The following is a 23,856-nucleotide window of genomic DNA, read 5'->3' as shown; positions in this document are numbered from 1 at the left end:
TTTACTGCCAGGCTGGGTTCCACCGTCCGGCCCTGGGAGCGGAGCATCCCGGGAAAGCTGCCTGACACCTGGCCCGCAGTGGCCCCCCTAGGAACTTCCCAAGTGCTGTCGCTGGCCCGTGCCCAACTTCGGTGCACACTACTGTCGCTGGGCCTCCAGTCCGACCCAGCCAGCCCACTCGGGCTGTCGCTGAGCCGTGGCCCCGCCTCCCGCCCCATCCACACAGAGGCTGGAATGGTGTTGCTCTAACTCTTTCTCGACCGCGCTGTCTTGCCCTGCACCGTGCTGTCACTCAGCAGCCTCCCACCCCACACACTTGCTCTCACTTGGCCCCGCCCTCGCCCCGCCCTGGCCCCGCCCCCACACTTGTGTTGTCACTCAGCCCCAGGCCCTGCCCCCAGCCCCGCCCCCACACACGTGCTGTCACTCACTCTCTGCTCCTCCGCCAGCGCACTTGTGCTGTCACTCAGTGGGGTTCTGTCCGAGTCCGAGGCGCAGCTCTGCCCGCCAGCGGTCCCTCGGCCCGTCGCCCTATGGACACCGCGCTCTTCCTCGCCCTCGGGCTGCTGGCCCAGGTAAGGCCACTCAGGGTCCCTGTCCCCCTACACTGCTCGACAGCCTCTTAGGATAGTGGCGCCCCGGCTTCCCCTGCATTACTGGACCTGGCTGCCTTTGGGGGAGGTGAGCTGAGAGTCCTGGGTGAGGCTGCCTTGTCCACAGTGCTGTGTGTCCCTGAGTCAGGGGGCCCAGAGGTGAGTACTTTCTTACTTTCTCAGACTGGACTGGATGGGAAGCCAAGCTGGGGACTGCCAGGAGACCACCTGGCAGGAAAGCCCCTCCCTCTGAGGTGGGCCCCTTAGCCTCGGCCTTGTGGTGGAGGGCAGGGAGGAGGGGAGCAGCAGGAGCAACCGCAGCTGAAGGGTCTGGGAGGCCAGATTTCTGTAGGGACCCTGCCGAGTTGGTCACCAGTTTTGGGGGGAGTCTGAGCCCCGCTCCGTGAGCCCTGCCAGCCGGGGCAGCTGCCCGCTGCACCCTCCAAGAACCCACTCTCCCTTGGGCATACCCGTGCCCAGGGAGGCCAGGTCCAGCACAAAAGCACCACTCTCCATAGCCCTCCTTGTCCTCCAGTCTCCCCCGCATGGGAGCAGGGTAGGTAGAAGGAAGCACAGGCTACCTGCCCCTTCCACCCTACCGTGGGCACCCCATAGGTGCCCCATCTCCTCATGCCCTAGGCTGCGGGGCAGGCACCAGGCTGTGCCCAGGATGGAGCTGGTGCCCTCCTGCTTTCAGAGGACTGGGCTGAGCCAGGGTCGCAGGCCACAGGCCGGGGGTCAGGACTGAGCAGGGGTCCCAGTGTGGAATCCCTGGTTGCTGTTACAGTTCCAGGGCCGTGAAATAGTGCCAGCTGCTGATGAGGAGAGTCTGGCTTCATAGCACCCACCACAGGGGCTTCCTGAGTTCCCCTAATTCCCACAGACCTCCCAGCTCTGGCTGGCCAGCTCAGCTTTCAGCCCCGGCAGCTGACCAGATGCCAGCCAGCCAGACCCTCCATAGCAGCTGGCACCTCAGGGCACCTCGCACTCCGGCTACAGCCACCTCCCCCACCCCGCCTTTGTGCCCTCCCCCAACCCCCCTCAGAGACAGGGTCCTGGTGCCTAGGCCTCAGCTACCATAGCCGCCTGGCTTAGCACAGCAGCAACCACCTCCGCCCAATTCCAAGCACGGCCTGGCTGTCCACAGCCCGTGTCCTTCCAGCCCTCTGCCGGGAGACCACCCCCTCAGGGCCCAGATGCCTCAGCACGTCCCAAGCTCTCTTCCACTTGACCTGGGATCAGTGTTTCTGCCCCAGCACCCCATCCGATATCGCAGGCACATTTCTGCAGAGCCAGCCCTCTGGGTCAGGGGCTGACCACCTCTCTCTCTGCTGCAGGGAAGGGGAGTAGAAGCCTCTCAGATCCCACCCCTCTCCCCCAGGGGTGCTGTAGAATGCCCCTTTCCAGATAACTGTGGGGTTCAGGTCAGGGTGAGGGACCAGCCAGTGGGGGCCTGGCTGCTCAAGTTCCCGCACTCAGCACTCAAATTAGTTCCACTGTGAGGCGAAGGGGGGACCGGCCACCCCTCCCCAACCCAGCTCAGCTTTCAGACCTTACTCCTCTCCTGTCCAGCCACGTGGGTCTTGTGGCCACCCTCACTCTTTCCTCCACCTCCATGAACCCCCGAGGCAGGCCAGCTTAGCCCACCCCACCTCACCCCACACCACTCCCCCAGCCCAGCAGGGCTGTCTGGGATGGGCCCCTGAGGCTGGGGGGTTGGGGGGTTAGGGCTAGAGACCAGACAGTGCAGACCCATTGCCTTGAATGAGGCATACCCCTCCCCTGCCTGTGTCCCCTAAAACCTCAAACAGGGGGCTTAGAGTGTATACTTTCAGAACTGACTTTTGCCACGCCCTCCCTCTGCCCATGGTGTCTCCAGTAGCTGAGCCTACTGTGGGCTCTGCCCTACCTGGAATGGAAGAAGGATTGGGGTGTCGCATGGATGAGGTAGGGCAGACGTGGGCCCTGCTGGGAGGGACCCCACACCTGCATCTGCCCAGTGGGCCACATGGTTTCTGGAAGGAAGATGGGGCCTCAGCCACACTCCTGGAGGCTTTGCAAAGTGTGAAGATCCCCAGGGGGCCATGCAGCAAAGTGCCTAGAGCAGGATGGCAGCCACGGCAGAAACATCCACTCCTCCAGGACGGGTGGGGACGGGGGGGGGGGGGGACGCGGGGGCAGTGGATGAGCGGGGGTTGGTAACGGTATCAGAGGTAGAGGCAGAAGTCAGCTCCTGGACCACTGGCTCTCCAGGACGGTTGGATCGTGGTGGCAGTTCGTCACAGCAGGGGGAGCAGGCAGAGGAAAGGGCTGCCCTTCCCATGGCCCTGTGCCTGGCTGCCTTCATTCCTTCCCTGAAGGCTGCAGCAGCTGGAGGGGAAGGGGGGGGCGGCGGCTGCTCTGGGCCAGCCGGCAACTGGGTCCATTCCTGGCATGCCTGATGCTCACCAGGCCATCCAGGAATGGGGTGGCCTGGATTCCAGCCTTGGGGAAAGGGGCTCAGGCCCCAGAAGCTTGTGGGGCATCCAGAACAGGAATTCTTGCCTTCCTGCGCACCTGGCCTCTCCCCAAGCCCAGGCTCTACCCGGCTAGAGGCCTCCTGCCTGGTTCTTTTTAAAAAAATATATATATTATTGATTCTGCTATTACAGTTGTCCCATTCTTTCTCCCCTTTATTCCCCTCTGCCCTGCACTCCCCCCATGGTTCTTAGGATCTGGAGAACCCAGGGCCTTGGCACAGTTGGAGGGACGCCCCTGTACCCAGAACCCCTTCCCCAAGCTGCTGCTGCACCCCCATTTTCTCAGGTTTGCCCATGACACCAGGAGTGGGTGGAATAGAAAATGCTTGCTCCTCTTTAGCCAACCAGAATGTACAGCCACAGACAGGGAACAGGGGGGTGGACCCCAACCAGCAAACACCCTGCCCAAGCCTAGGGGCCCTGTGCCTTTCACCAGGGGCCTCTAGGGACCCAGTGCCAAGAGGGGAAGTGGGTAGGGTGTCTCCTTACTTTCCACCCAGCTTCTCTGGTCACTAGCATCTCTTCCTAAGGTGGTGAGCATCCAGCCACAAGCCCAGCTTTCTTCCCAGGCTCCGGGGAGAGGGGCCCGTGCCTTATCATTCCTGGTTCTGAACCCACCTGGGCTGACAGAGAGAAGCAGAGAGCCCTGTGGGCTGCCCCAGGCCCACGAGCAGGATGGACACCTCTCCATCACCTCTGGGCAGAAATGGTGTTGGCGGAGGTATCCTTACTCAGCACTTGCTTTGTGCTCTGTCTGGCCCTCGCCATAGGCCCTGGTGTCAGCCCACATGCAGAACCCCTGAGATGTTGGAAGGACTTGCCTCTGTGGCCAGTGCCACAACAAGGCTGTGTGACCCTGAAGTCCCACCTTTCAGCCCAGTGGCTGCCTGGTTTCCCCAGTGTTTCCAAGAATCACGCAGGGTTTGGGACCACCTGTGTGTCCTAATTCAGTAAGTCTGAGGTACACTCACAGAATCCCTCCTTTGGCCGCCGCCCTTCCCCCGTGATCCTTGCATTAGCCAGCTGTTGGAATCCAGGCCTGTGTGAAGAGCCTCTGTTCCACAGCTCTGCCCACGTTGTCTGACCAGCGGGGAGGTGCAGTCACCAGTCCTATGGGATGGGAACATCCCTGGGGCCAGAGGAACGTCAGGACAGTGGGTGGCCAGCTGCCCACAAGCCCAGGACCCTTGCCCAGATCTGGTAGGGCAACACCATTCCAGCCTCTGCAGGGGCGTTTGTAAGACACTCACCACTCAGCCTGGCCATAGCAAGTGTTCCCTCTTGGTTAAGGGCAGACCAAGGGAGGGGGGGGGGGGGGTCGGTCGTTGGGTCCATTTCAGGGTGGTGGGTCCATCATGCCCGTTGGTTCTGGTTTGACATGGGAGACAGCAAGGTGGGTGGCACATGTGAGCACATGTCACTCAAGGGTATTGCCTGCATGCTGGGCATGCAGCTCACACCCTCTGTGTGAGCTGGCTTTGTCCGTGTGGCTTTGTCCCACGATCCCCAGGCGGCTCCTTCCCCTCAGCCAGCCACATCTTCTGGGAACGGGATGGTGGGAGGACAAAGGGTAAACTGAGAAGTGCTCCTGACCTATGGCAATCCAGCCCAGCCACCCCGCCCACCACAGCCTCTGATCTGGGTAAGGGTCCCCTGCCAAGGCTCCGTGGCTTCTGCTGACCTCTTGAACTTGGGCCATGGGCAGACTGGGGCTCAGGACTCCCCGGCTGTGCCTCCACCACACTGCCCCATGCAAAGCTGGCAGGCATCCTGGAGTGTTAGTAGAGGTCGCTGGCAGGAAGGGAAGGAGACCAAGGCTCTGTGGTGGACGGCGGAGGCGGGGGCGGGCGGGGGGGGGGCTAGCATAGCGGCCAGCCCATGTGTGGCAGCAGCTGGACAGGGCAGAGTGTGTTCCCCAGTGTCCCCCTAAGAGTCTAAGGTCAAGGAGCACCAGTGGACTGTGCCCACCCCACGCTGCAGTCAGGGCAGGGCAGGTGCCACTGTAAGCGCTGGGCTTCTCTCCGAGCCCGTCCCTCTGAGTAAAGAAGGTTCCCTGTGGCTCCCAGCTCTGCTGTGTCCTGGCTTTGTGGCCTTGAGAAATGGTGGCTCGGCCTCTCTGAGCCTCATCCTGGGGAGCTGTGAGTGAGGTGATTACCACCATTCCTAGGGGATGAGAGAGGGTCTGGGGAAGAGGAGGGAGGAAGGGAAAGGCAAGAGGCAAGGAAGGATGTGAACTTGGTGCTGCCCACGGATGCTCAGAAAAGAGATGCTGTCTTCACTAGCATGGTGACAAAGGCCAGGCAGGTCTCCACTGGGTAGGAACGCCAGGCCAGTGTTTGGGTGGTTTTGGCAAGAAGCCCTAGGCAGGCTTAGAGGCCAGGGCTACCATCTGTCAGGCTGCAGGGAGCTCGGGGGCCTGGCCAGCTGCCTGGTTCTTTCTATAAACTGGGTTTCTGCTACCTGGACTCAAGGCCCTGCAGGGGACACGCCCCTGACATTTCAGGTGAGGCAGTGGACGGAGGACTCCAATACCAGGAAGTTGGCCTGGGACCACGGGAGAGGCCACCAGCTTTAGTTTGGACATTACTGCCATTCTTCCAACAAGGTGTCTGAGGACCCCTGGGCCCTGCCCTGGGCCCAGAGAACAAGCCCTGGGCAGGCAGGGAAGGCAACTGAGGAGAGCGAGAGGGGTACACAGCACAACAGCCTTCTGCCCCGTCCCACCTGAAGCACCCCCCACTCACCACACACTGACCCTGCTCCCTGAGGCCACCAGCCCACCCCTTCCCGTGCTGCCCCTCCATACACTCCGGGGCAGGAAGGGAGAGAAAGCAGAAGTTAGCAGGACCAGGCAGCTGGTACGAGAGTTTGAGGGGCTTGCAGGGGCCCTGGGCCCCCCGATCTACCTCAGCTAGAAAAGAGCTCCTTTAGAAGGGCCCAGGGTCCTAGAGACAGACAGCTCCTAGGCCCATCCCTGGGGGCACAAATCAGATCCTGGCCTGACCAGGATAAGGGCTGTCAGGGCCTGTGGTGGGGAAAGGGAGCTCAGTCACCTGCAGGGTCTTAGCTGGGTTTAGCTACAGGGGTATGTGAGAAACATACCCCACATAGCCTGTCCAAGAGCCGCACCAGCGTGGGCCTCACCCATGAGCCTGGTAGATTACTGGGGCCCCCAGGACCTCCTGGCCAGAGCCCACACTTAGGCCAGCCAGCAGCTGGTTGAGGAACCAGTGCAGAGACCTCAGGTGTAAGCCAGGGCCACCTGAGAAACACGGGGTGCATTTGTGAGGCTGCTGCCAGCTCTGCCCTCAACTCACAGGATGGGTCCTTTCTCTTGGACCTCAGTTTCCCTGTCCGAGCAGTAAGACGGGGCTACCTGTGGTGACAGAGAGTTGGCGGGGGTCTGGGGAGAGTTCTGGCCCTTCTCCCAGCCTGACCCGCCCAGTAGTCTGCATGCCCCTCACCCCAGGGCAGAGTGCTCCTCAACCTCCTCTGCAGCCCCGCAGCCTGGGCACTGCAACTTGAGTCACCGCATCGCGCATGGCTGGGCCAGCGTGTGGGTTGGGAGGGAGGAGCGTGCTCCAGGTACGAAGAACAAAGTTATTGGTGTGAAAATGGCACCTGGTCCCACAGTTCTGAGAAAAGCAGCACAGGCTGGAGGGGCGGCGGGGGTGCTCTGACCCTTCAGATGGCCCCTTCCTGTCTCTGGGCCCCTTCTGACCAAAGCGTCGGTCTAGTGGACCCCAACCAATACTCAAGAACCAAGCTGAGAGGAGGCCTGGGGTGGCCACGGGTTGCCCCCTACTGCCCCCAGCCTGCAGCCAGGAGCCCCCACACCACCACCTCCCACAGACCCAGCCCTGTGGAGGGGGCAGGAGTGCTCCCAGGCTCTGCCTCCCTTGCCTGCCGCCCCCAACCCCATATCCACATTCTTCACAAGGGTCATCCCTGGGGAGGGGCCCCAGCTGGGCCAGCTGTTGCTCCCATCACTCATCACTTGCTTCCTGCAAGGCTCCTCTCCCAGCCCCAGGTTCTCTACACCCCTCCGCCCCCACCCCCCACAACCTGGTGTACCAGGCCTCCCAGGCCTGGTCCCTGAGCCTCCCCTGGGCCACATGGGAGGAAGACACTTGTCCCTCAGGAAGATGAGATGGGAGTACAGCATGATCAGCTTTCCCTGGTCACCCGGGGCCTGTGGACTGGTCCCTGGACTCTGGGCCTCCCAGGGGAGGGTGAGAGACAGACCGGAGCGTTGGGGGCCCCAGGCTTTGGAGTGTGTCTGCTGGGGCCTCCCAGAGAGCAGAGGGCTCAGGGTTCTGATGTGGAGTAAGGTGCCCCTCGCCCTCCAGAGCGGGGAGTAGTTCACTCACCCACCTCCGGGGCGGAGCAGCTCTCAACACTGCCTGCCCGCCCCCCCCCCCCACCAGGGCCCACTGAGGACGCGCAGCCGTGTGACAGCTGTTCTCATTTTCGTTGCAGAGCCTGGGCCTTTCAGTGGGGTTTCTGGGGCTGAAGAGGCCCAGCACCCTGTTCCCCTGGCGCCAGGCGCCTGCGCTGGGCCGCGTTCGGAGAGCCTGGGTCATCCCCCCCATCAGCGTGTCGGAGAACCACAAGCGCCTCCCCTATCCACTGGTGCAGGTGAGGGCAGGCGGCTAGAGTGGGCAGAGCAGGGGCTGGGGGTCCCCAGCGGGTCCCCAAAGGTGTGTGCTTTAGGACTGGGACGCTGTCGGGGCCACAGGCTGAGCTGGGGGAGGGACCCAGGCTGCAGAGAAGAGAGAGACCTCTCCCTTGGAGACCCCTCCCCCAGCCCATTTCCTGCCACGACAGATCAAGTCCGACAAGCAGCAGCTGGGCGGAGTCATCTACAGCATCCAGGGGCCTGGCGTGGACGAGGAGCCCCGGGGCGTGTTCTCTATTGACAAGTTCACGGGCAAAGTGTTCCTGAACGCCACGCTGGACCGGGAGAAGACAGATCGCTTTAGGGTAGGGCCCCTCCCCTCCCCTGGCTCCAATTTCCCCGTGGGCACCTTAGGCCAAATCACTTCTCCAGCAAGATCTGGTGCACTTAAGTCGGGGAAGCAGAGGCGGGAATTTGGGACTAGGACCTGCAACCCAAGGAAGCAGGTGTTATATTCCCATTTAACAACGGACCTCATGGAGGACCGTGGAGGAGCGGCCTGGTGCTGAAGGAAGGACTGGGCGGCCTGCAGCACGGGCAGACGCCACCTTCCCGGAAAGGCCCCATGCATGCTGGGGACCCCTCTTCGCCCACAGCCAGTTCTCTGTCCCCACCTGGCTAGTTTGGTGGGGACAGAATGTTGGAAGAATCCCACAGAAGTGCCAAATCCCAGCAGCATGGGCCCCTTGATTCATGGTGGGGGAGGTGGGGGGACCCCTGGAAGGCACCACCCACCCACCCCTTGGAGGGTTGAGATGGTGAGATCTGAGAGAAAAGACAGTGGAAAGAGGGATAAGGATGCAGGTAGGCAAGAGGCTGAGGAGGGGGGCCAGGAACCTCATATGGGTTGCCAGCAGGGTAGTCTGCCCCCGCCCCTGTCCTGGCCTGTCCTTGGGTAAGGGGCCTCTGCCTTGGCCTTTGCACGCCCCGACGCTTCCTTCTGACTATAAGAACAGCTCTCGGTTTCCTTACACCAAAAGTTATTGGAGAGTATGTCCTTACCTGGAAAATATATCATGGCCATGATCCAGAAGAATAAGAAGTGGTTTCATTAAAAATGTCATGTGTACAGAGGAATTAAAATAAACTTCAAGAGGAGCCAAGACTGTACAGAAAAAGGGAGAGACCCGGAATCCTAGTGAGAGCATTACTTCAGTCACACTTAGCTGTGAGCTTCCTGGTGGCCAAGGCAAGAGGGGAAGCTCGGTGGTCACCCTGCTTGCATTGAGAAAGCAGTCTCCTCTTCAGGGAAAGTTCCACTGGCTGCAGCACGTGCCCGGCCCCAAGTTGGTGTTTTCGGTCGACATGAAGTCTGCACTTGTCCCTTTTGCATGGCCCCCCTGGGAACCATGGAAATTTGGGGCTCACAGTGCTGGTGCTTGCTCTGTGCTTGACTAGCTTAGGGCCTTTGCTCTGGACCTCGGAGGATCCACCCTGGAAGAGCCCACAGACCTGGAGATTGTGGTTGTGGATCAGAACGACAACAGGCCTGTCTTCCGGCAAGAGGTGTTTACTGGCCAAGTGCTGGAGGGCGCTGTGCCAGGTGAGGTGGGAGCCTGGCCACCAGCCCAACTGTTCCTGCTGGGGAGGGGGGCTGCCGCAGAGGGGCCCTGGGTAGGTCGGAGGTCCAGGATTTCCCGTTAGCAAGAATCTAAGAGGTCCTTCAAAGAGTCTGAAAATAAGTAAACCGTTCCCAGTACAGATGGAATGTCCGCAAGTCAACTCAAGTCGCTTCTTATTTCAATATAAATTTCAAACCCCCAGGTCTCCCAAAGTGCAATGAGAGGATCTGTGGGTGGCCAAGCTCTGGCTGCTGCTGCTTCTTTCAAATTCAGGTGAAATTCACAGAATGTAAGACTAACCCTTTTGGAATGAACACTTCGGTGGCATTTACTACACTCAGTGTTGTGCCACCAACACCTTACCTGGTTTTAGAGCATTTTCATCCTCCAAAAAGGACACCCCATGCCCAGCAGTGACGCCCTTTCCTTGCTTTTTTATTTTTAATTTAAAGAGAGACAAGGAGCGGGAGGGGAGAAAGAGAGAGAGGAAACACCAATCTGTTGTTCCACTTATTTATGCATTCATTGGTTGTTTCTGGTATGGGCCCTGACCGGAGATCAAACCTGCAACCTTGGCGTATGGGGGTGATGACTGAGGTGACGCTCTAACCAACTGAGCTACCCAGCCCGGGCTCATTGCTTCTTAATTCTACCTTTTGATCACAAACCAAGCACAACCCTCTGTCCTTTATGAGTCTTTACAAAACAGAGTTCCTCGTCTGAGTCTTTTCCGAGGCAGACAGATTTCATTCCAGAGAGCCGTCCCCTCCTTTTCCCTGCTGATCCCAGGAGCGTGGTCCGATCCCAGGCAATCATGGGCTTCAGACAGGAGGGTGTCGGCTGTGGCAGAGGTGTGCCCACCCTTGTCATGTTTGTTTTATTTCATCCCATTTTTCTGGGTTTTTTTTGTGACTTAAAATAATACTTTTTCTACTGTGAACTTTTTATTTTGATGACATTTCATACTTACAGAAAAGTTGCCAAGACTTTCTGTACATTCTTCACAGAGATGTGATGTATGCTGTTTGCTTCAACCTTTCCTTCCTCCCTCCCTCCCTCCCTCCCTCCCTCCCTCCCTCCCTTCCTTCTTTCCTCCTTCCTTACTTCCTCCTTCCTTCCTTCCTCCTCCCTCTCTCCCTCCTTCCTTCCTTCCATCCTTCTTCCTTCTTTCCTTGGGTGCTGGTCGTAGACCTGTTGCTTTCAGTGTATATATTCTAATTAGCCACAGTATAATTATCAAAATCAGGAAGTTAATATTGACACTTATTAATATCTTANGATGTGATGTATGTCGTTTGCTTCAACCTTTCCCTCCTCCCTCCCTCCCTCCCTCCCTCCCTTCCTTCTTTCCTCCTTCCTTACTTCCTCCTTCCTTCCTTCCTCCTCCCTCTCTCCCTCCTTCCTTCCTTCCGTCCTTCTTCCTTCTTTCCTTGGGTGCTGGTCGTAGACCTGTTGCTTTCAGTGTATATATTCTAATTAGCCACAGTATAATTATCAAAATCAGGAAGTTAATATTGACACTTATTAATATCTTATCTTACAAACGTTATTTGGTGGGTCCACTTCAGTGAGCCCAATATTGCCTTTTACAGCAAAAGAAAATCCTGCCTCTTCTTGTAGTCCCCGTCTGTCTTCCGAGTTCCCCATCTGTTCCTGAGTGTTGCCCACCTTTTCCATCAGAGCCTCTTGCACACGGATCTTAGTTCTTTCCGTGCTCTGTTGGGTAAAAGCCCTTATCTGGTCAGCTATAGCTCTGGTTCTGATGGCTGCTTGATCTTTGAGGATGGATCTGATTTTCTTCTTGCTCTTCTGCATATAAAAGAAGAGCAGAGATGGACATAAATAGTGAATGCCTGGGAAATGGGAGGTTGGCCCCACTTTAGGGACGCAGATAGTGGGCAGGTGTCATTTGTAGCTGGGCCACCTCTGTTGCTGCACCCACTGATGGAAGTAGGGGGCTCAGTCATATGTGGGCCCTGCGCACCTGAGCCTCTGGTATGGGGCTTGTTCAGGGTTCCTGCCCCTCCACCAAGGACACACCTCTCCTCCTGCTCAGGGCAAGGTCCTTTTCTCCACCACAACCCCATCATCACCCTGTAATTGTGAACCGTATGGAGCACCATTTGGCTTCTCCAGCCCTCCTGCTCGCCCCAACCCAGGCAGACCTGCAGGCCTGAGCCACAGGTGCCCACCTGGTCCTCCTCCTGTGCTGTCTTTCTCATGAGCACTTAGTGGGGGCCTGTGGGAAGGGACGGACAAAAGGACACAGACACCCTGGGTCGGGACTCCCAGGACTGTGATCTCTCAGTGAACCCGCCCTCAGCCTTTGAGAGTTTGACCAGTTTTACCTCTCCCTTCCCGCCTTGCTCCACCAAAGGGGAAAGCCTCTACCTGTCCCCACTGCCCTCGGAGAGGCTGGTCACATCCTGGATCCCTGTTTATCAGGTTGCCTTGTGCCCTCACCAATCTGATGAACTCAACATAAGGACTGTCTTGTGGATCACCCACTTGCTCTCATCCAGCTGGGGCTGATGATCTCTTTCTACCTCCAGGCACTGGGGTCTCCTCATTCCTTCTCTGTCTGGAACGTCCCTTAGCTGTTGGGTTTTCATGACACTGGCTTTTTTCAAAAATGTGTTATGGTGGTAAAAGACACATAACATAGAATTTACTATCCTAATCTTTTTATTGTTGTTCAATTACAGTTGTGCTCGTTTTTACCCCATATATCTTAAGCATTTTTAAGTGCACAGTTCANGGAAAGCCTCTACCTGTCCCCACTGCCCTCGGAGAGGCTGGTCACATCCTGGATCCCTGTTTATCAGGTTGCCTTGTGCCCTCACCAATCTGATGAACTCAACATAAGGACTGTCTTGTGGATCACCCACTTGCTCTCATCCAGCTGGGGCTGATGATCTCTTTCTACCTCCAGGCACTGGGGTCTCCTCATTCCTTCTCTGTCTGGAACGTCCCTTAGCTGTTGGGTTTTCATGACACTGGCTTTTTTCAAAAATGTGTTATGGTGGTAAAAAACACATAACATAGAATTTACTATCCTAATCTTTTTATTGTTGTTCAATTACAGTTGTGCTCGTTTTTACCCCATATACCTTAAGCATTTTTAAAATATTTTATTTATTTATCTTTAGAGGCGAAGGTAAGGAGAAAGGAAGAGAAACATCAATGTATGGTTGCTTCTCAAGCATCCCTTGCCGGGAACTCGCCCCTGCCGGGAACTGGCCTGCAACCCAGGCATGTACCCTGACTGGGATTCGAACTGCGATCGTCTGGTTCGCAGGCCCGTGCTCAATCCACTGAGCTACACCAGCCAGGGCTATATCTTAAGCATTTTTAAGTGCACGGTTCAGCCGTATTAATTGCATTTGTCATGTTGTGCAAACATCACCACCATCCATCTTCATAGCTCTTCTCCTCTTCCCAAACTTAACCTCTGTCCCCATTAAACACTAATGTCCCATCTCCTCCTCCCCCAGCCCCTGGCGCCCAGTGCTCTACTTCCTGTCTCTATGAATTGACAAGGTGCTTAATGTGAGTGGAATTATACAGTATTTGTCTTTTTCTGTCTGGCTTATCTCACTTACCATAATGTTCATCCATGTTGTAGAATTTCCTACTCTTTTTTTATCCTCACCTGAGGACAGGCTTATTGATTTTCAGAAAGAAGGGAAGTGGGGGGTGGCGGGGAGAGTGAGAGAGAAACATTGACATGAGAGAAAAACATCAATTGGCTGCCTTTGACACATACCCCAACTGGGACCAAACCCGAAACCTAGACACATGCTCCGACTGGGACCCGAACCCGCAACCTTTTGGTCCATGGGATGCTCTAGCCAACTGAGCCACACCAGCCAGGGTAGAATTTCTTTCCCTTTAAAAGGCTGACTAATATGCCATTGTTTTTAGAGAGCACGTTTTGCTTGCCCACTCACTAACTGATGGAGGCCGGGGTTGCTTCCCTATGTTAGCTGCTGTGAGCTGTCAGTTAACCCGCCCTCGGCCTTTGAGAGTTTGTGCTGCTGTGAACACGGATGTACAAATACGCCTTCAATTCTCCGGGTGCATCCCCAGAAGTGGAATTGCTGGGTCATGTGGTAGTTCTGTTTTAACCTTTTGAATACTGTTCTGCAGAGTGGCTGCCCCATTTCACAGTCCCCCCAACAGGCAAAAGGGTCCCAGGTCCCCCACATCCCTGCTTACACCCCTTTTCTGCTCTTTGGCAGCGGCCGTCCTGGTGGGTGTGAGGCAGTAGCTCATGTAGTTTTTACTTATATTTCCCCAATAATTAGTGATGTTGAGCAGCTTTCCATGTGCTTTTTTGGCCTTTTGCATATTTTCTTTTGGAGAAGTGTCTATTCAAGTTTTTGCTCGCTTTTGAGTTGGTTTGTGTATTTGTTGTTGAGTTTTTAGGCATTGTCTATGTATTTTGGATATAAATCCTTATCTGATAGATGCTTGCAAATATTTTCTTCCATTCTGTGGTTGTATTTTCACTTGATATAGTCTTTTAATGAGCAAAACTTTTAAATTTTTATGAAGTCCAATTTGTTTCTTTTTTCTTTTGTGGCTGTGCCTTTGGTGTCATAGCTAAGAAATTATTGCCAAATTCAGTGTCAGGAAGCCCTTCCCCTGCATTATCTTCTAAGAGTTTTATAGTTTTAGGTCTTACATTTAGGTCTTTGATTCACTTTAAGTTAATTTTTGTATATGGTGTTAGATAATTATGGGCCCAGTTCACCCTTTTGCACGTGGGTATCCAGTTTCCCCAGCACTGTTTCCTGAAGCCTGTCCTTTCCCCACTGAACGGTCATTGTCAAAATCACTTGGCCATATGGGTGAGGGTTCATTCCTGGGATCTCTATTCTAGTCCATCAGTCTGTGTATCCGTCTTCACGGCAGCACCACACTGTGTTAGTTACTGTGCCTCAGAGTAAGCGTTACAGTCAGAACTGTGTGCCCTCCAGCTTTGTTCTTCTTTTTCAAGGTTGTTTTGGCTGTTTGGGTTTCCCTGAGAGTCCATATGAACATTAGAATGGCTTTTCCTGTGTATGCAAAAAAAAAGTCCCTGGGATTTAAAAAAATCAATTGATTCATTGATTGATTATTTTTAGAGAGAGGGGCAGGGAGGGAGAAAGAGAGAGATAGAAACATTGATTGGTTGCCTCTCACATGAGACCTGCAGCCTAGGCATGTGCCCTGACCAGGAAATGAACTGGTGACGATCCCAACCAACTAGGACACACTGGTCAGGGCACCGTGCTGTCCTCATAGATTGCTTTTGTTTTAGGTGTGGTTGTTAATAACTGTGAGTTTGCTGTCCTTTCACTGTTCATATTTTTTCTTCTTTTTCTTAGATAAGTCCTTTTAACATTTCGTGTAATAGGGGCTTGGTGATGATGGTCCTTGAACTTGACCTTATCTGAGAAGCACTTTATCTGCCCTTCCATTCTAAATGAAAGCTTTGCTGGATAGAGCAATCTTGGCTGTAGGTCTTTGGGTTTCATGACTTGGAATACTTCTTTCCAGCCTCCTCTTGCCTGTAAGGTCTCTTTTGAGAAATCCGCTACAGTCTGATGGGAAGTCCTTTGTAGGTGACTGTCCCCTTATCTCTTGCTGCTTCTAGGATTCTCTCCTTCATTTTAATCTTGGGTAATGTAATTATGATGTGCCTTGGTGTGTTCCTTCTTGGGTCCACCTTCTTTGGGACTCTCTGAGCTTCCTGGATTTCCTGGAAGTCTATTTCCTTTGCCAGCTTAGGGAAGTTCTCCTTTATTATTTGTTCAAATAACTTTTCCACTTGTTGCTCTACCTCTTCCCCTTCTGGTACCCCTATAATTCGGATGTTGGAATGTTTAAAAATGTCCTGGAGCTGGAGGTTCCTAAGCCTCTCCTCATTTTTGTGATTTCTTATTTCTTCATTCTTTCTGTTTGGTCATTTTGTTTCTTCCTTCTGGTCCACTCCCTTCATTTGAGTCCCAGTTTCCTTTCCATCACTATTAGTTTCCTGTGTATTTCCTTTCATTTCAATTAGTTTAGCCTTCATTTGTTCTTCTAATTTGTGACTAAAATCAACCAGTTCTGTGAGCATCCTGATCACCAGTGTTTTGAAGTATGCATCTGATAGGTTGGCTATCTCTTGGTCGCTTAGAATTATAGGCTCTGGGGCTTTGAGCTGTTCTTGAGCCATAATGTTTTGGTCTGTTTGTGCCTGTATGTATGAGGGGTGGAGCCTTAGGTGTTCACCAGGGCCAGGTGACCCAGTGGCTGGGTTGTGATTCTGTATGTTGGGACAGGGTCAGAGAGGGGCAATGGTGCTAGTTCCACACTCTCTCTCAGATTTCAGTCCCCTCTACTGCTTCCCCCAAGCAAACCGGGCCCTCCTGGTACCGGCTCCTGGGTGTGTGGGCCTGTGCACCCTCCAGGACCCTGTGGGTCTCTCCAACAAACTCTGTGAGCCTGGGAGCTTCTCCCGGCACCTCGATCCAGAGCGTTCATCCAACTGGTGCTTTTAGGCTTTAATTCCCATCTCTGGGTCCCTAGCCTGCACAGTCTGTCTCACTGCTCGCTCCTTTGCCTGGTTTATCTGTGCGCAAATGTGTGACCGCGGTCAGCCAGCCATTTTACACCCTCACTGGGTCCGCCCATTGCCACCCACGCCTGGGATCTTCCAACCGCCGCCTGTGCTCCTGGGTCAGTCTGACCACTTTTTCCAGCCCGACCCCACTCCACCAGCGCTGACTCCGCCCCTCTTACCAGTCTGGCTGAATGGTTCGTTGTTGTCGGACTTCTGTACAGTTCAATATTCTGTGTTTTGGTTGCGTTTTTGTTACTAAAACTTTGTTGCCTTTAAACTTGGTTGTGTGAGGAGACACAGTGTTTCCACCTACCCCTCCATCTTGGCCGGAAGTCTCGCTGATTGTTCGTGCCTGAATCCATTGTCGTTCTGACAGCTGTGAAACAGTGCTTTTCTAATTCCATCATTTTTTCAGTTGTGTTTCTCACATCGAAGTTTTTTCAGTTGGCTTTCTATTATATGGTAGAACTTTCACGTCTCCCCTATGTATGTACATAAGTATGTACGTATGTATTTTGTTCCTTTATATTAATGTGGCCTATGGTGTACACCTGGGCTTGGGGAGGACAGAGGTCAGGCCTAAGTCTCACCAGATGGAAAATGAGTAGGGGACAGGCACTGAGGAGCCTCCCGGCCTGTGCCTAGCCCCCACTTCTTCCTGAGATTCGGTGGCTTGTTTGCCCCAAAGCACAGGTTCAGCCCTAGGTACCACTTCTCTTTGTAGGTGGGGCTGAGGACAGTGCCTGCTGGGTGGGCTGGCACACCCTCTATCTACCAAGCAGCTGGGGTTCAGGGCCAGCCCCAGGTTCTCCTGCTGGCTGCTTGGTCTGACCCAGTGCTCTCAGCCCCTGCTGGGCTGCCTCGGTGTCTTGTGGGAAATGCAGGTATCTGCTCTTGACCGAACAGGTATCATACACTCCTGCTTCCTCCCCCACAAATAACACAGGCAAACGGCTTGGGCATTCACGTTTGCACAGGCCTGATGGGGGGCCTGGACCTGGCATGGTGGACCACAGAGGAATGAAATTTAGGAGCTGGCACCTATGGGTGTCTTACTCACACGTTCTCATCCTTCCCAGGCACCTTTGTGACCAAAGCCGAGGCCACAGACGCTGATGACCCAGAAACAGACAACGCGGCCCTGCGGTACTCTGTCCTGGAGCAAAGCGGCCCGCAGCTCTTTAGCATCGATGAGCACACGGGGGAGATACGCACGGTGCAAGTGGGCCTGGACCGCGAGGTGAGGCCCTGCCGCTCTGCTTTGAGAGCTGGCAGCGGGGAAGCCAGAGTCACATCTGACCAATCTCTGCCCATCTTGCTGACCCTTGGGCGGGCAGGGGCAGCTCATGTGGAGTTGGCCCTCTGATCCAGACTCGCTCAGCCAGACTCTCCCTCCCCTCCAGTGGAAGTGGGGGTTCTGTTGCTGCAAACGCCCACCGTGGCTCTGGGCTCTCCACACCTGCTTGCCGGGCGGTTGTGGGGTTAGGTGGAGAGAGGGTACGGATGGCCCTGAGTGCAGTGCCTGACCCCAACACATCCTCAGCATTTCCTGCCAAAAGCACCCATTGCCTATGAAGCAGTAGGGCTCGTCACCCCCTGCGCCCCACAGTGGCCCCTCATGCTCTGGAGCAATGGCCGTCCTCTGTCAGGGCTGCTGCTGCCCTCACTGCCAGACTTCTGGGTCGCGCATCCAGAAAGCCCTTCTAGGTTTCTCCGCAGCCACCTGTGTGGCTTTGCCTGGTCACTGACTGTGTTAGGTGACCTTCATCCACCCCCTCTCTCTGCTCTGGCAGGGACCCAGCTCATCGGGGCCCCTCAGCACCCTGCATGCAGTTGGTGCTCTGTCGATGCGTGTCTGACTTGGTGACTGACCTCTTGCCCACTCCTAGCTGGGGCAGAGTCTAGGGTTGAGAGCAGTGCCACCAGACTCGGAGAGGCCAGGCAGCACATGTTGCCCCAGAGCTTGGAGACAGGCGGGGTCTTGGAGCCTCTGCCAGCCACACGGCTCTCCTACGTGGGCTGAGTCTGCAAGTGGCCTGCTCTTTGCCTGGCCCTGTGACCATCCAGTCTCCCAGCCCCTGTTGCCATCCCCAGGTGGTTGCCATGTACAACCTGACCCTACAAGTGGCAGACATGTCTGGAGATGGCCTGACCGCCACCGCCTCCGCCATCATCACCCTAGAGGACGTCAATGACAACGCCCCCGGGTTCAGCAGGGATGAGGTGCCGCTGCTGCCCCACCCCACCAGCCCCTGCGCGACAGCCCTTCCCTCCCAGGCCCAGTGGGGGCCAGGGCTTCGGGGAGGGCATGAGGCTGGGTGCTTTGGATTGGGAGTCCTGCACAGGGAGTGCAGAGACCTGACTGGGGGCAACAGAGGCGGTGCCTGTGAGCAGTAAACCGTCAGGAGGAGCCAGGAGAGGGGCAGTAGGAGAAACAGCCCAGCACCCCTCTGTGCCTCTTCCAAGCCCCTGTGCAACTGAACCCACAGAGGGGCTCATGGGACCCCTGGGGGGGTAGTGACTCTAGAAACAAGCACAGTTGGGAGGTCTCCAGTGGGTAGGTAGGTAGCTATTAGCTGGGAGGGGCAAAGGAAGGCGCCCCCGCCCCTGACAACCCTGGCAGGTAACAGGGGTGGGCTCCCACAGTTCTTCGTGGAGGCTCCAGAGGCCGTGAGTGGCGTCGACGTGGGACGGCTGGAGGTGGAAGACAAGGACCTGCCAGGTTCCCCAAACTGGGCGGCCAGGTTCACCATCCTGGAGGGCGACCCTGATGGGCATTTCGCTATCCGCACAGACCCCAAGACCAACGAAGGCGTGCTGTCTGTGGTGAAGGTGAGTGGGGTGCACAGCCTCCCAGACTGGGTATCGCCATGGGCAGAGCTGAGGAGGACGCCTTCCCTCATGCCCTGGGACAGTGTTCGGGTCCTCGGTGAACTCCGTACCTGCCCGCTCAGGCCACGCTGCCCACGAGGCGACAGGGCCACCCACAAGCCCGTGTGTTACTCGCTGCATGCTGCCACTTGGTGTGTGTGATCGTGTGTGAACGCAGATGGCCCCCACGTCAGGTATAAAACAGTAGGAAAGACGTGTGCACGCACACGTATGTATATGTTTACATATGTGAACATGAAAGTACTTATTGCAAGAAACTGGCTCACACGACTGCAGGGCCTGGCCGGGCACGTCTGAGGTCTGTAGGGGGAGAGGAGCCTCAGAGCCCATGCTGCGGCCTCCCGCGGGACCCTGGCAGAACTCCATCTTCTTCCGAGACCTTGGTTTCACTCTCACAGACTTTCAGCTGTGGATGAGGTGCACTCAGATGGTAGAAGCTAATTCAACCACAGCTACTGACTGCCTCTGGCAACACCCAGATGAATGTTTGTGTGAGTCGCTGGGGAAGACCGCCCAGCCCAAGGACATATAAAACTGACCACACGACACCTAACAAATTTGTTTCGAGCGATGAGTGCCATATATTACTTCTACGTTATTCTTTGTGCCTTTTTTGTCCTGCCTTATTTTTATTTTTCCCAAGGCTGTAAAGAAAAAGCACAGTGGGGGCTCTGAGGACAGATCCAGGGTGGACAGCAGCAGCACATGGAGGCCTTCTCCCCACAATACCTGCCTCCGGGCGCCCAAACGTGGAGGGTCAGGGTCCCAAGCAAGCTTTCAGCTCTGCTTCCTCCCCACAGCCCCTGGACTATGAGAGTTGTGACCAGTATGACCTCAAAGTGCTGGTGCACAACGAGGCCCCCCTGCTGGCAGCGGCCCCCAGGGCGCAGCGGGACCAGGCCCGAGTCAGCGTCCAGGTGCAAGACGTCAATGAGGCACCCGTGTTCCAGGAGAACCCCCTGAGGACCAGCCTGGTGGAGGGGGCAGCCCCGGGAACCCCCGTGGCCACCTTCTCTGCCCGAGACCCCGACACACAGCAGCTGCAGAGGCTCAGGTACCCTCCAGCGGCCCCGGGGCTGAGGCGGAGGGAGCTGATAGCCCCGTTCCCCCATTTCCTTGCTGAGTCCAGGAGCACAGCTGAGAGCACCCCAGCCTGTGCGCCCTGAGGGGTCCTGTTGGGACCTTGGTCCAAGGGTGGAGGGCTCATCTGCCTGTGTGTGCCCCTGATGGTCCAGAGGGTCTCGGGTCCCATGTGTGCAAATGTTGGTGTGACCTTATTCCACAGACAGGACTGGGCTGCGGCCAGTGCGTGTTGACACTGCCACCGTCTATTCCAACCAGATTCTGGGTGTCTGGCCCTATCCATTCCGGCCTGTGTTCCCATGGGACTGGCCCGTGGGTTTCACCCCCAAGCCTGGCCCTGGGTGTCTGTGTCTGTCCCCACAGTGCTGTGGGTTGAACCCTACCTGTGCGATGCTGTGTTGTGTCACTTAGTTGCCATGGAGCCCTCGTCAGCTCACCTCCCTTTCTGAGCCTCAGTTTCCTGATCTGTGAATTGGGGTGGAAAGTGCCTGAGGGCCTCAAAGGCATGTGTGTATGTGTGTGTGGTGTGTATGTGTACAAGGGATGCATGTACGCATGTCCGTACCTGACCACAACTCTGGGGGGGGCCTGTGGAGCTCAGGGCCGTCCTGTTCCCTTCCCCCACCTTGGCTGACAGCTACGCCAAGGATTACGACCCGGAGGACTGGCTACAAGTGGATGGAGCCACAGGCTGGGTCCAGACGCAGCGTGTGCTCAGCCCGGCATCCCCCTTCCTCAAGGATGGCTGGTACCGGGCCATCATCCTGGCCCACGACGATGGTGAGCATGCGCTCATACCTGGGCTCCACGGCTCTCTGGCCCAGGCCAGGAATCTCTCCCACTGGCCCAGGGGCTGAGAGCCAGGCCCTCCACTGAGCAGACTTAAAGGGTGAGTGGTAGGCTCTGGCAGGGGCGAGCACCCACCAGGCCTCTTCTCTCTGCAGCCTCCCCACCCCGCACAGCCACCGGGACCTTGTCCATTGAAATCCTGGAGGTCAATGACCATGCCCCTGAGCTGTCCCCACCATCTGGAAGCCTGTGCAGCGAGCCAGACCAGGGCTCTGGCCTTCTCCTGGGTGCCACAGATGAGGACCTGCCCCCCCACGGGGCTCCCTTCCACTTCCTGCTGAGCCCCAGGTTTCCAGAGCTGGCACAGAACTGGAGCCTCAGCCAGATTAACAGTGAGCTCCACCCCCCGGGGTGCAGACCTGGACCTTGGGGGGCACTCAAGACACAGTCCTGCTGGTTCCCACTTCAGCACACCCTCAGGGGCTGGGGGCGGGGATTAGTTATCACACTTGGTGGGCAGATGGACAAGAGGCCCAGCATCTCCTAATCCCCATGGGGCACGGAGGGGGCATGGCCATCCCAGGAGGGCCCGGCTGACCTTGGCGCCCTCCACAGTGAGCCACGCTCGCCTACGGTTGCGGCACCAGGTCCAGGAGGGGCTGCACCGCCTCAGCCTGCTGCTCCGGGACTCGGGGCACCCGCCCCAGCAGCACGAGCAGCCCCTGAATGTGACTGTGTGCCACTGTGGCCAGGACGGCACCTGCCTGCAGGGGGCCGCTGCACTGAAGGCAAGGGGCACGGGCATCAGCCTGGGCGCCCTGGCCATCATGCTGGCCAGCGTCATCCTGCTGCTCTGTGAGTGCCCGTACCCTGAGACCCCTGCCCTGAGACCCTGGAGCCTTCGGACCCTCCCCACGTCTCCTCTCCCCACCGCCACGCCCCCACGCAGCCGTGTCTAGCACCAACCACCCCTTGTCCTCCCACCCAGCGCTCGCCCTGCCGGCGGCCCTCCTCACGCAGTTCCGGCAGCCATCATGGGACAAGGGGCTTCTACAGGGACTGCAGGACGACCTCAGGGACAATATCCTTAACTACGATGAGCAAGGGGGTGGGGAGGAGGACCAGGTAAGGGAAGGGGTGGGGTTCTACCTCTAAAGGCAGAACCAGGGTGTGGTAGCTCAGAATGTTAAGCTGTTTGAAGGGTCCCAGGGAGCCTTGGTTGTGAGCCCCCCAGACACTTTGCCCTTACCCCAACCCAATGTGCCATCTCAAGAAGGTGCCTGGGAGGGAAACCGGGTCATCAATCCAGGCTTCAGTCCACACTCTGTCTGCAGGATGCCTATGACATCAGCCAGCTGCGCCACCCGTCCAAGCTGGCAGCCCTGAGTGCCCCTCTGGGACGGCCACCACTGCGCCGAGACGCCCCATTCAGCCAGATGTGCCCCGCACCGTCCCATAAGCTGCCAAGCAGCCCTGCAGACATGGCAGACTTCATCAACGATGTAGGTCCTCCAGGGGCGATGAGGGCAGGGCGCACACCACATATAAGTGCCTCTGTGTACCCCCCTACGTGCGCAGTCGCAGGGAGTGGGCTCACTACTGGGGATCCTGGCCGAGCTTCTAGGAAGCTGCTGAAGCCCTGAGCCGAGTGAGGCTGAGGGAACAGGGTTCTAGGCACTAAAGGCCCATAGGAAGAGGAGGCTGGTGGACCCCTGCACAGGATCGCAGTGAGCCTAGTTGAGCTGGGGTGGGTTGAAGCCTGACTGCAGCGTTGTCTGCCAAGCACTGGCAGAGGAAACCTAATGACCCCGGCAGCAGAAGTGCAGCTGTCAGCTAACCCCAGCACCATGGTAGCTCCTCTGGACACAGTGTCAGTGACTTGCTGAGGTCAACGCAAGAGATGCCCAGGACATGGAAACCAAATTGAGTGGGCAAAGAGGGGAGCATTCAGGCACTTTTCAGTAGCGTGCCAGGTGCTAAGCCTGCCCACACACTTGGTGCCCGGGCTCAAAGTCTCCTGACAGATGCCCGGGGAGGGGCCGCCCAGGTGCAGGTCCAGTTAGGAGGTACGCAAGCCTGCAGCAACTGATGTGTACATGGACGAGGTGACAAGCACAGGTGGAGGCCATAGACCATTCGCCAAATCTCCAACAGGCAGAACCAGTTGTTCTTTCAGATGGGGTGTTAGGAAGCCTCAGGCAGAACACAGTCTTCTGAGAGGGCTGGGCCCCAAGAAGGAAGGCCGCTCAGAGGGAACCTTCTTTTCAAATCTGAACCCCGGGACTTGCACCCCCAGTGTTGCCCACATACTCAGGGCCGCTCCTCGAACCCCTGGTCACCTTCAGACCTCCTCTGTGCCTTCCTGGTGCCGTACCTTGGGTTGACCTCACCTTGTGCTGCAGCTGGGTTGTGTGTGCAAGGGTCCTGAACTCCTGGGCCTTCTCTCTAGGGCTTGGAGGCTGCAGATGGTGACCTCAGCGTCCCGCCCTATGACACGGCTCTCATCTATGACTACGAAGGGGACGGGTCCATGGCAGGGACACTGAGCTCCATCCTGTCCAGTCTGGGCGACGAGGACCAAGACTACAGCTGCCTTCAGGACTGGGGCCCTCACTTTGCCCGGCTCGCCGACTTGTATGGCCCCCTCTGAGGGCTGGAGCAAGGGCGCAAGGTAATGACCACTCAGAACAGGGAAGAGAGCTTTCTGCACCCACTCTGCTGAGAACACAGCCACCCGGACAGAGACAGTAGACACGCTTACGAGGATGGGGAGCTTGACCACAGGGGTCTGACTGGACATGCCAACAGCTGGCTGTGTAGCTTGGAGGACCAGCTGACCTGTATGGAGGTGGCTACAGGGCACCTGGCCCCACACCCAGGGGTCTTTGGGCAGCCTGCTTCTCCCAGGGGAGTGTGGAGTCCCAGGGGCAGAGCCCAGACCTGGGGTGGGGCTGTGGGAAGGAGACGCCCCTCCTGTCCCGATGGCCCCGTGGCACTGCTCTGAGTTGCCTGTGATCGGGGTCAGCCACCCTCATCCCAGCTCTTCCTCCCCATGCAGATCTCATCCATGTGCGAAAGGACGTAGCTCTCAGCAAACGCGGATTAAAACTGTGCTGTCCCTCCAGCGCTGGGTCTGCACAATGACCTG

At 56.8% G+C, this 23,856-nt stretch overlaps 1 protein-coding gene across 2 annotated transcripts; it reads left to right on the top strand.

Annotated features, from left to right (window-relative positions):
• Nucleotides 1-485: 485 nt before the first annotated feature.
• On the top strand, nt 486-23,856 carry CDH15 (cadherin 15). Of its 2 annotated transcripts, XM_037040158.1 has the most exons (14): nt 486-575; nt 7,592-7,750; nt 7,940-8,095; nt 9,189-9,333; nt 17,024-17,184; nt 18,039-18,167; nt 18,591-18,776; nt 19,637-19,890; nt 20,557-20,699; nt 20,864-21,100; nt 21,324-21,563; nt 21,697-21,833; nt 22,043-22,210; nt 23,158-23,854. In XM_037040158.1, the coding sequence occupies exons 1-14, from the start codon at nt 534-536 to the stop codon at nt 23,356-23,358; spliced, it is 2,358 nt and encodes a 785-aa protein (XP_036896053.1). In that variant the 5' UTR covers nt 486-533; the 3' UTR covers nt 23,359-23,854. The 2 variants fall into 2 exon arrangements, with proteins under 2 accessions (XP_036896053.1, XP_036896054.1); XM_037040159.1 differs by lacking the exon at nt 7,940-8,095 and having other exon boundaries at nt 23,158-23,856.

The sequence above is a fragment of the Sturnira hondurensis genome, unplaced genomic scaffold, assembly GCF_014824575.4.
Source record: "Sturnira hondurensis isolate 20B ecotype Veracruz unplaced genomic scaffold, ASM1482457v3 Scaffold0002597, whole genome shotgun sequence".
In the NCBI taxonomy this organism is placed as follows: domain Eukaryota; kingdom Metazoa; phylum Chordata; class Mammalia; order Chiroptera; family Phyllostomidae; genus Sturnira; species Sturnira hondurensis.
This window is presented reverse-complemented; position numbering and strand designations above follow the sequence as displayed.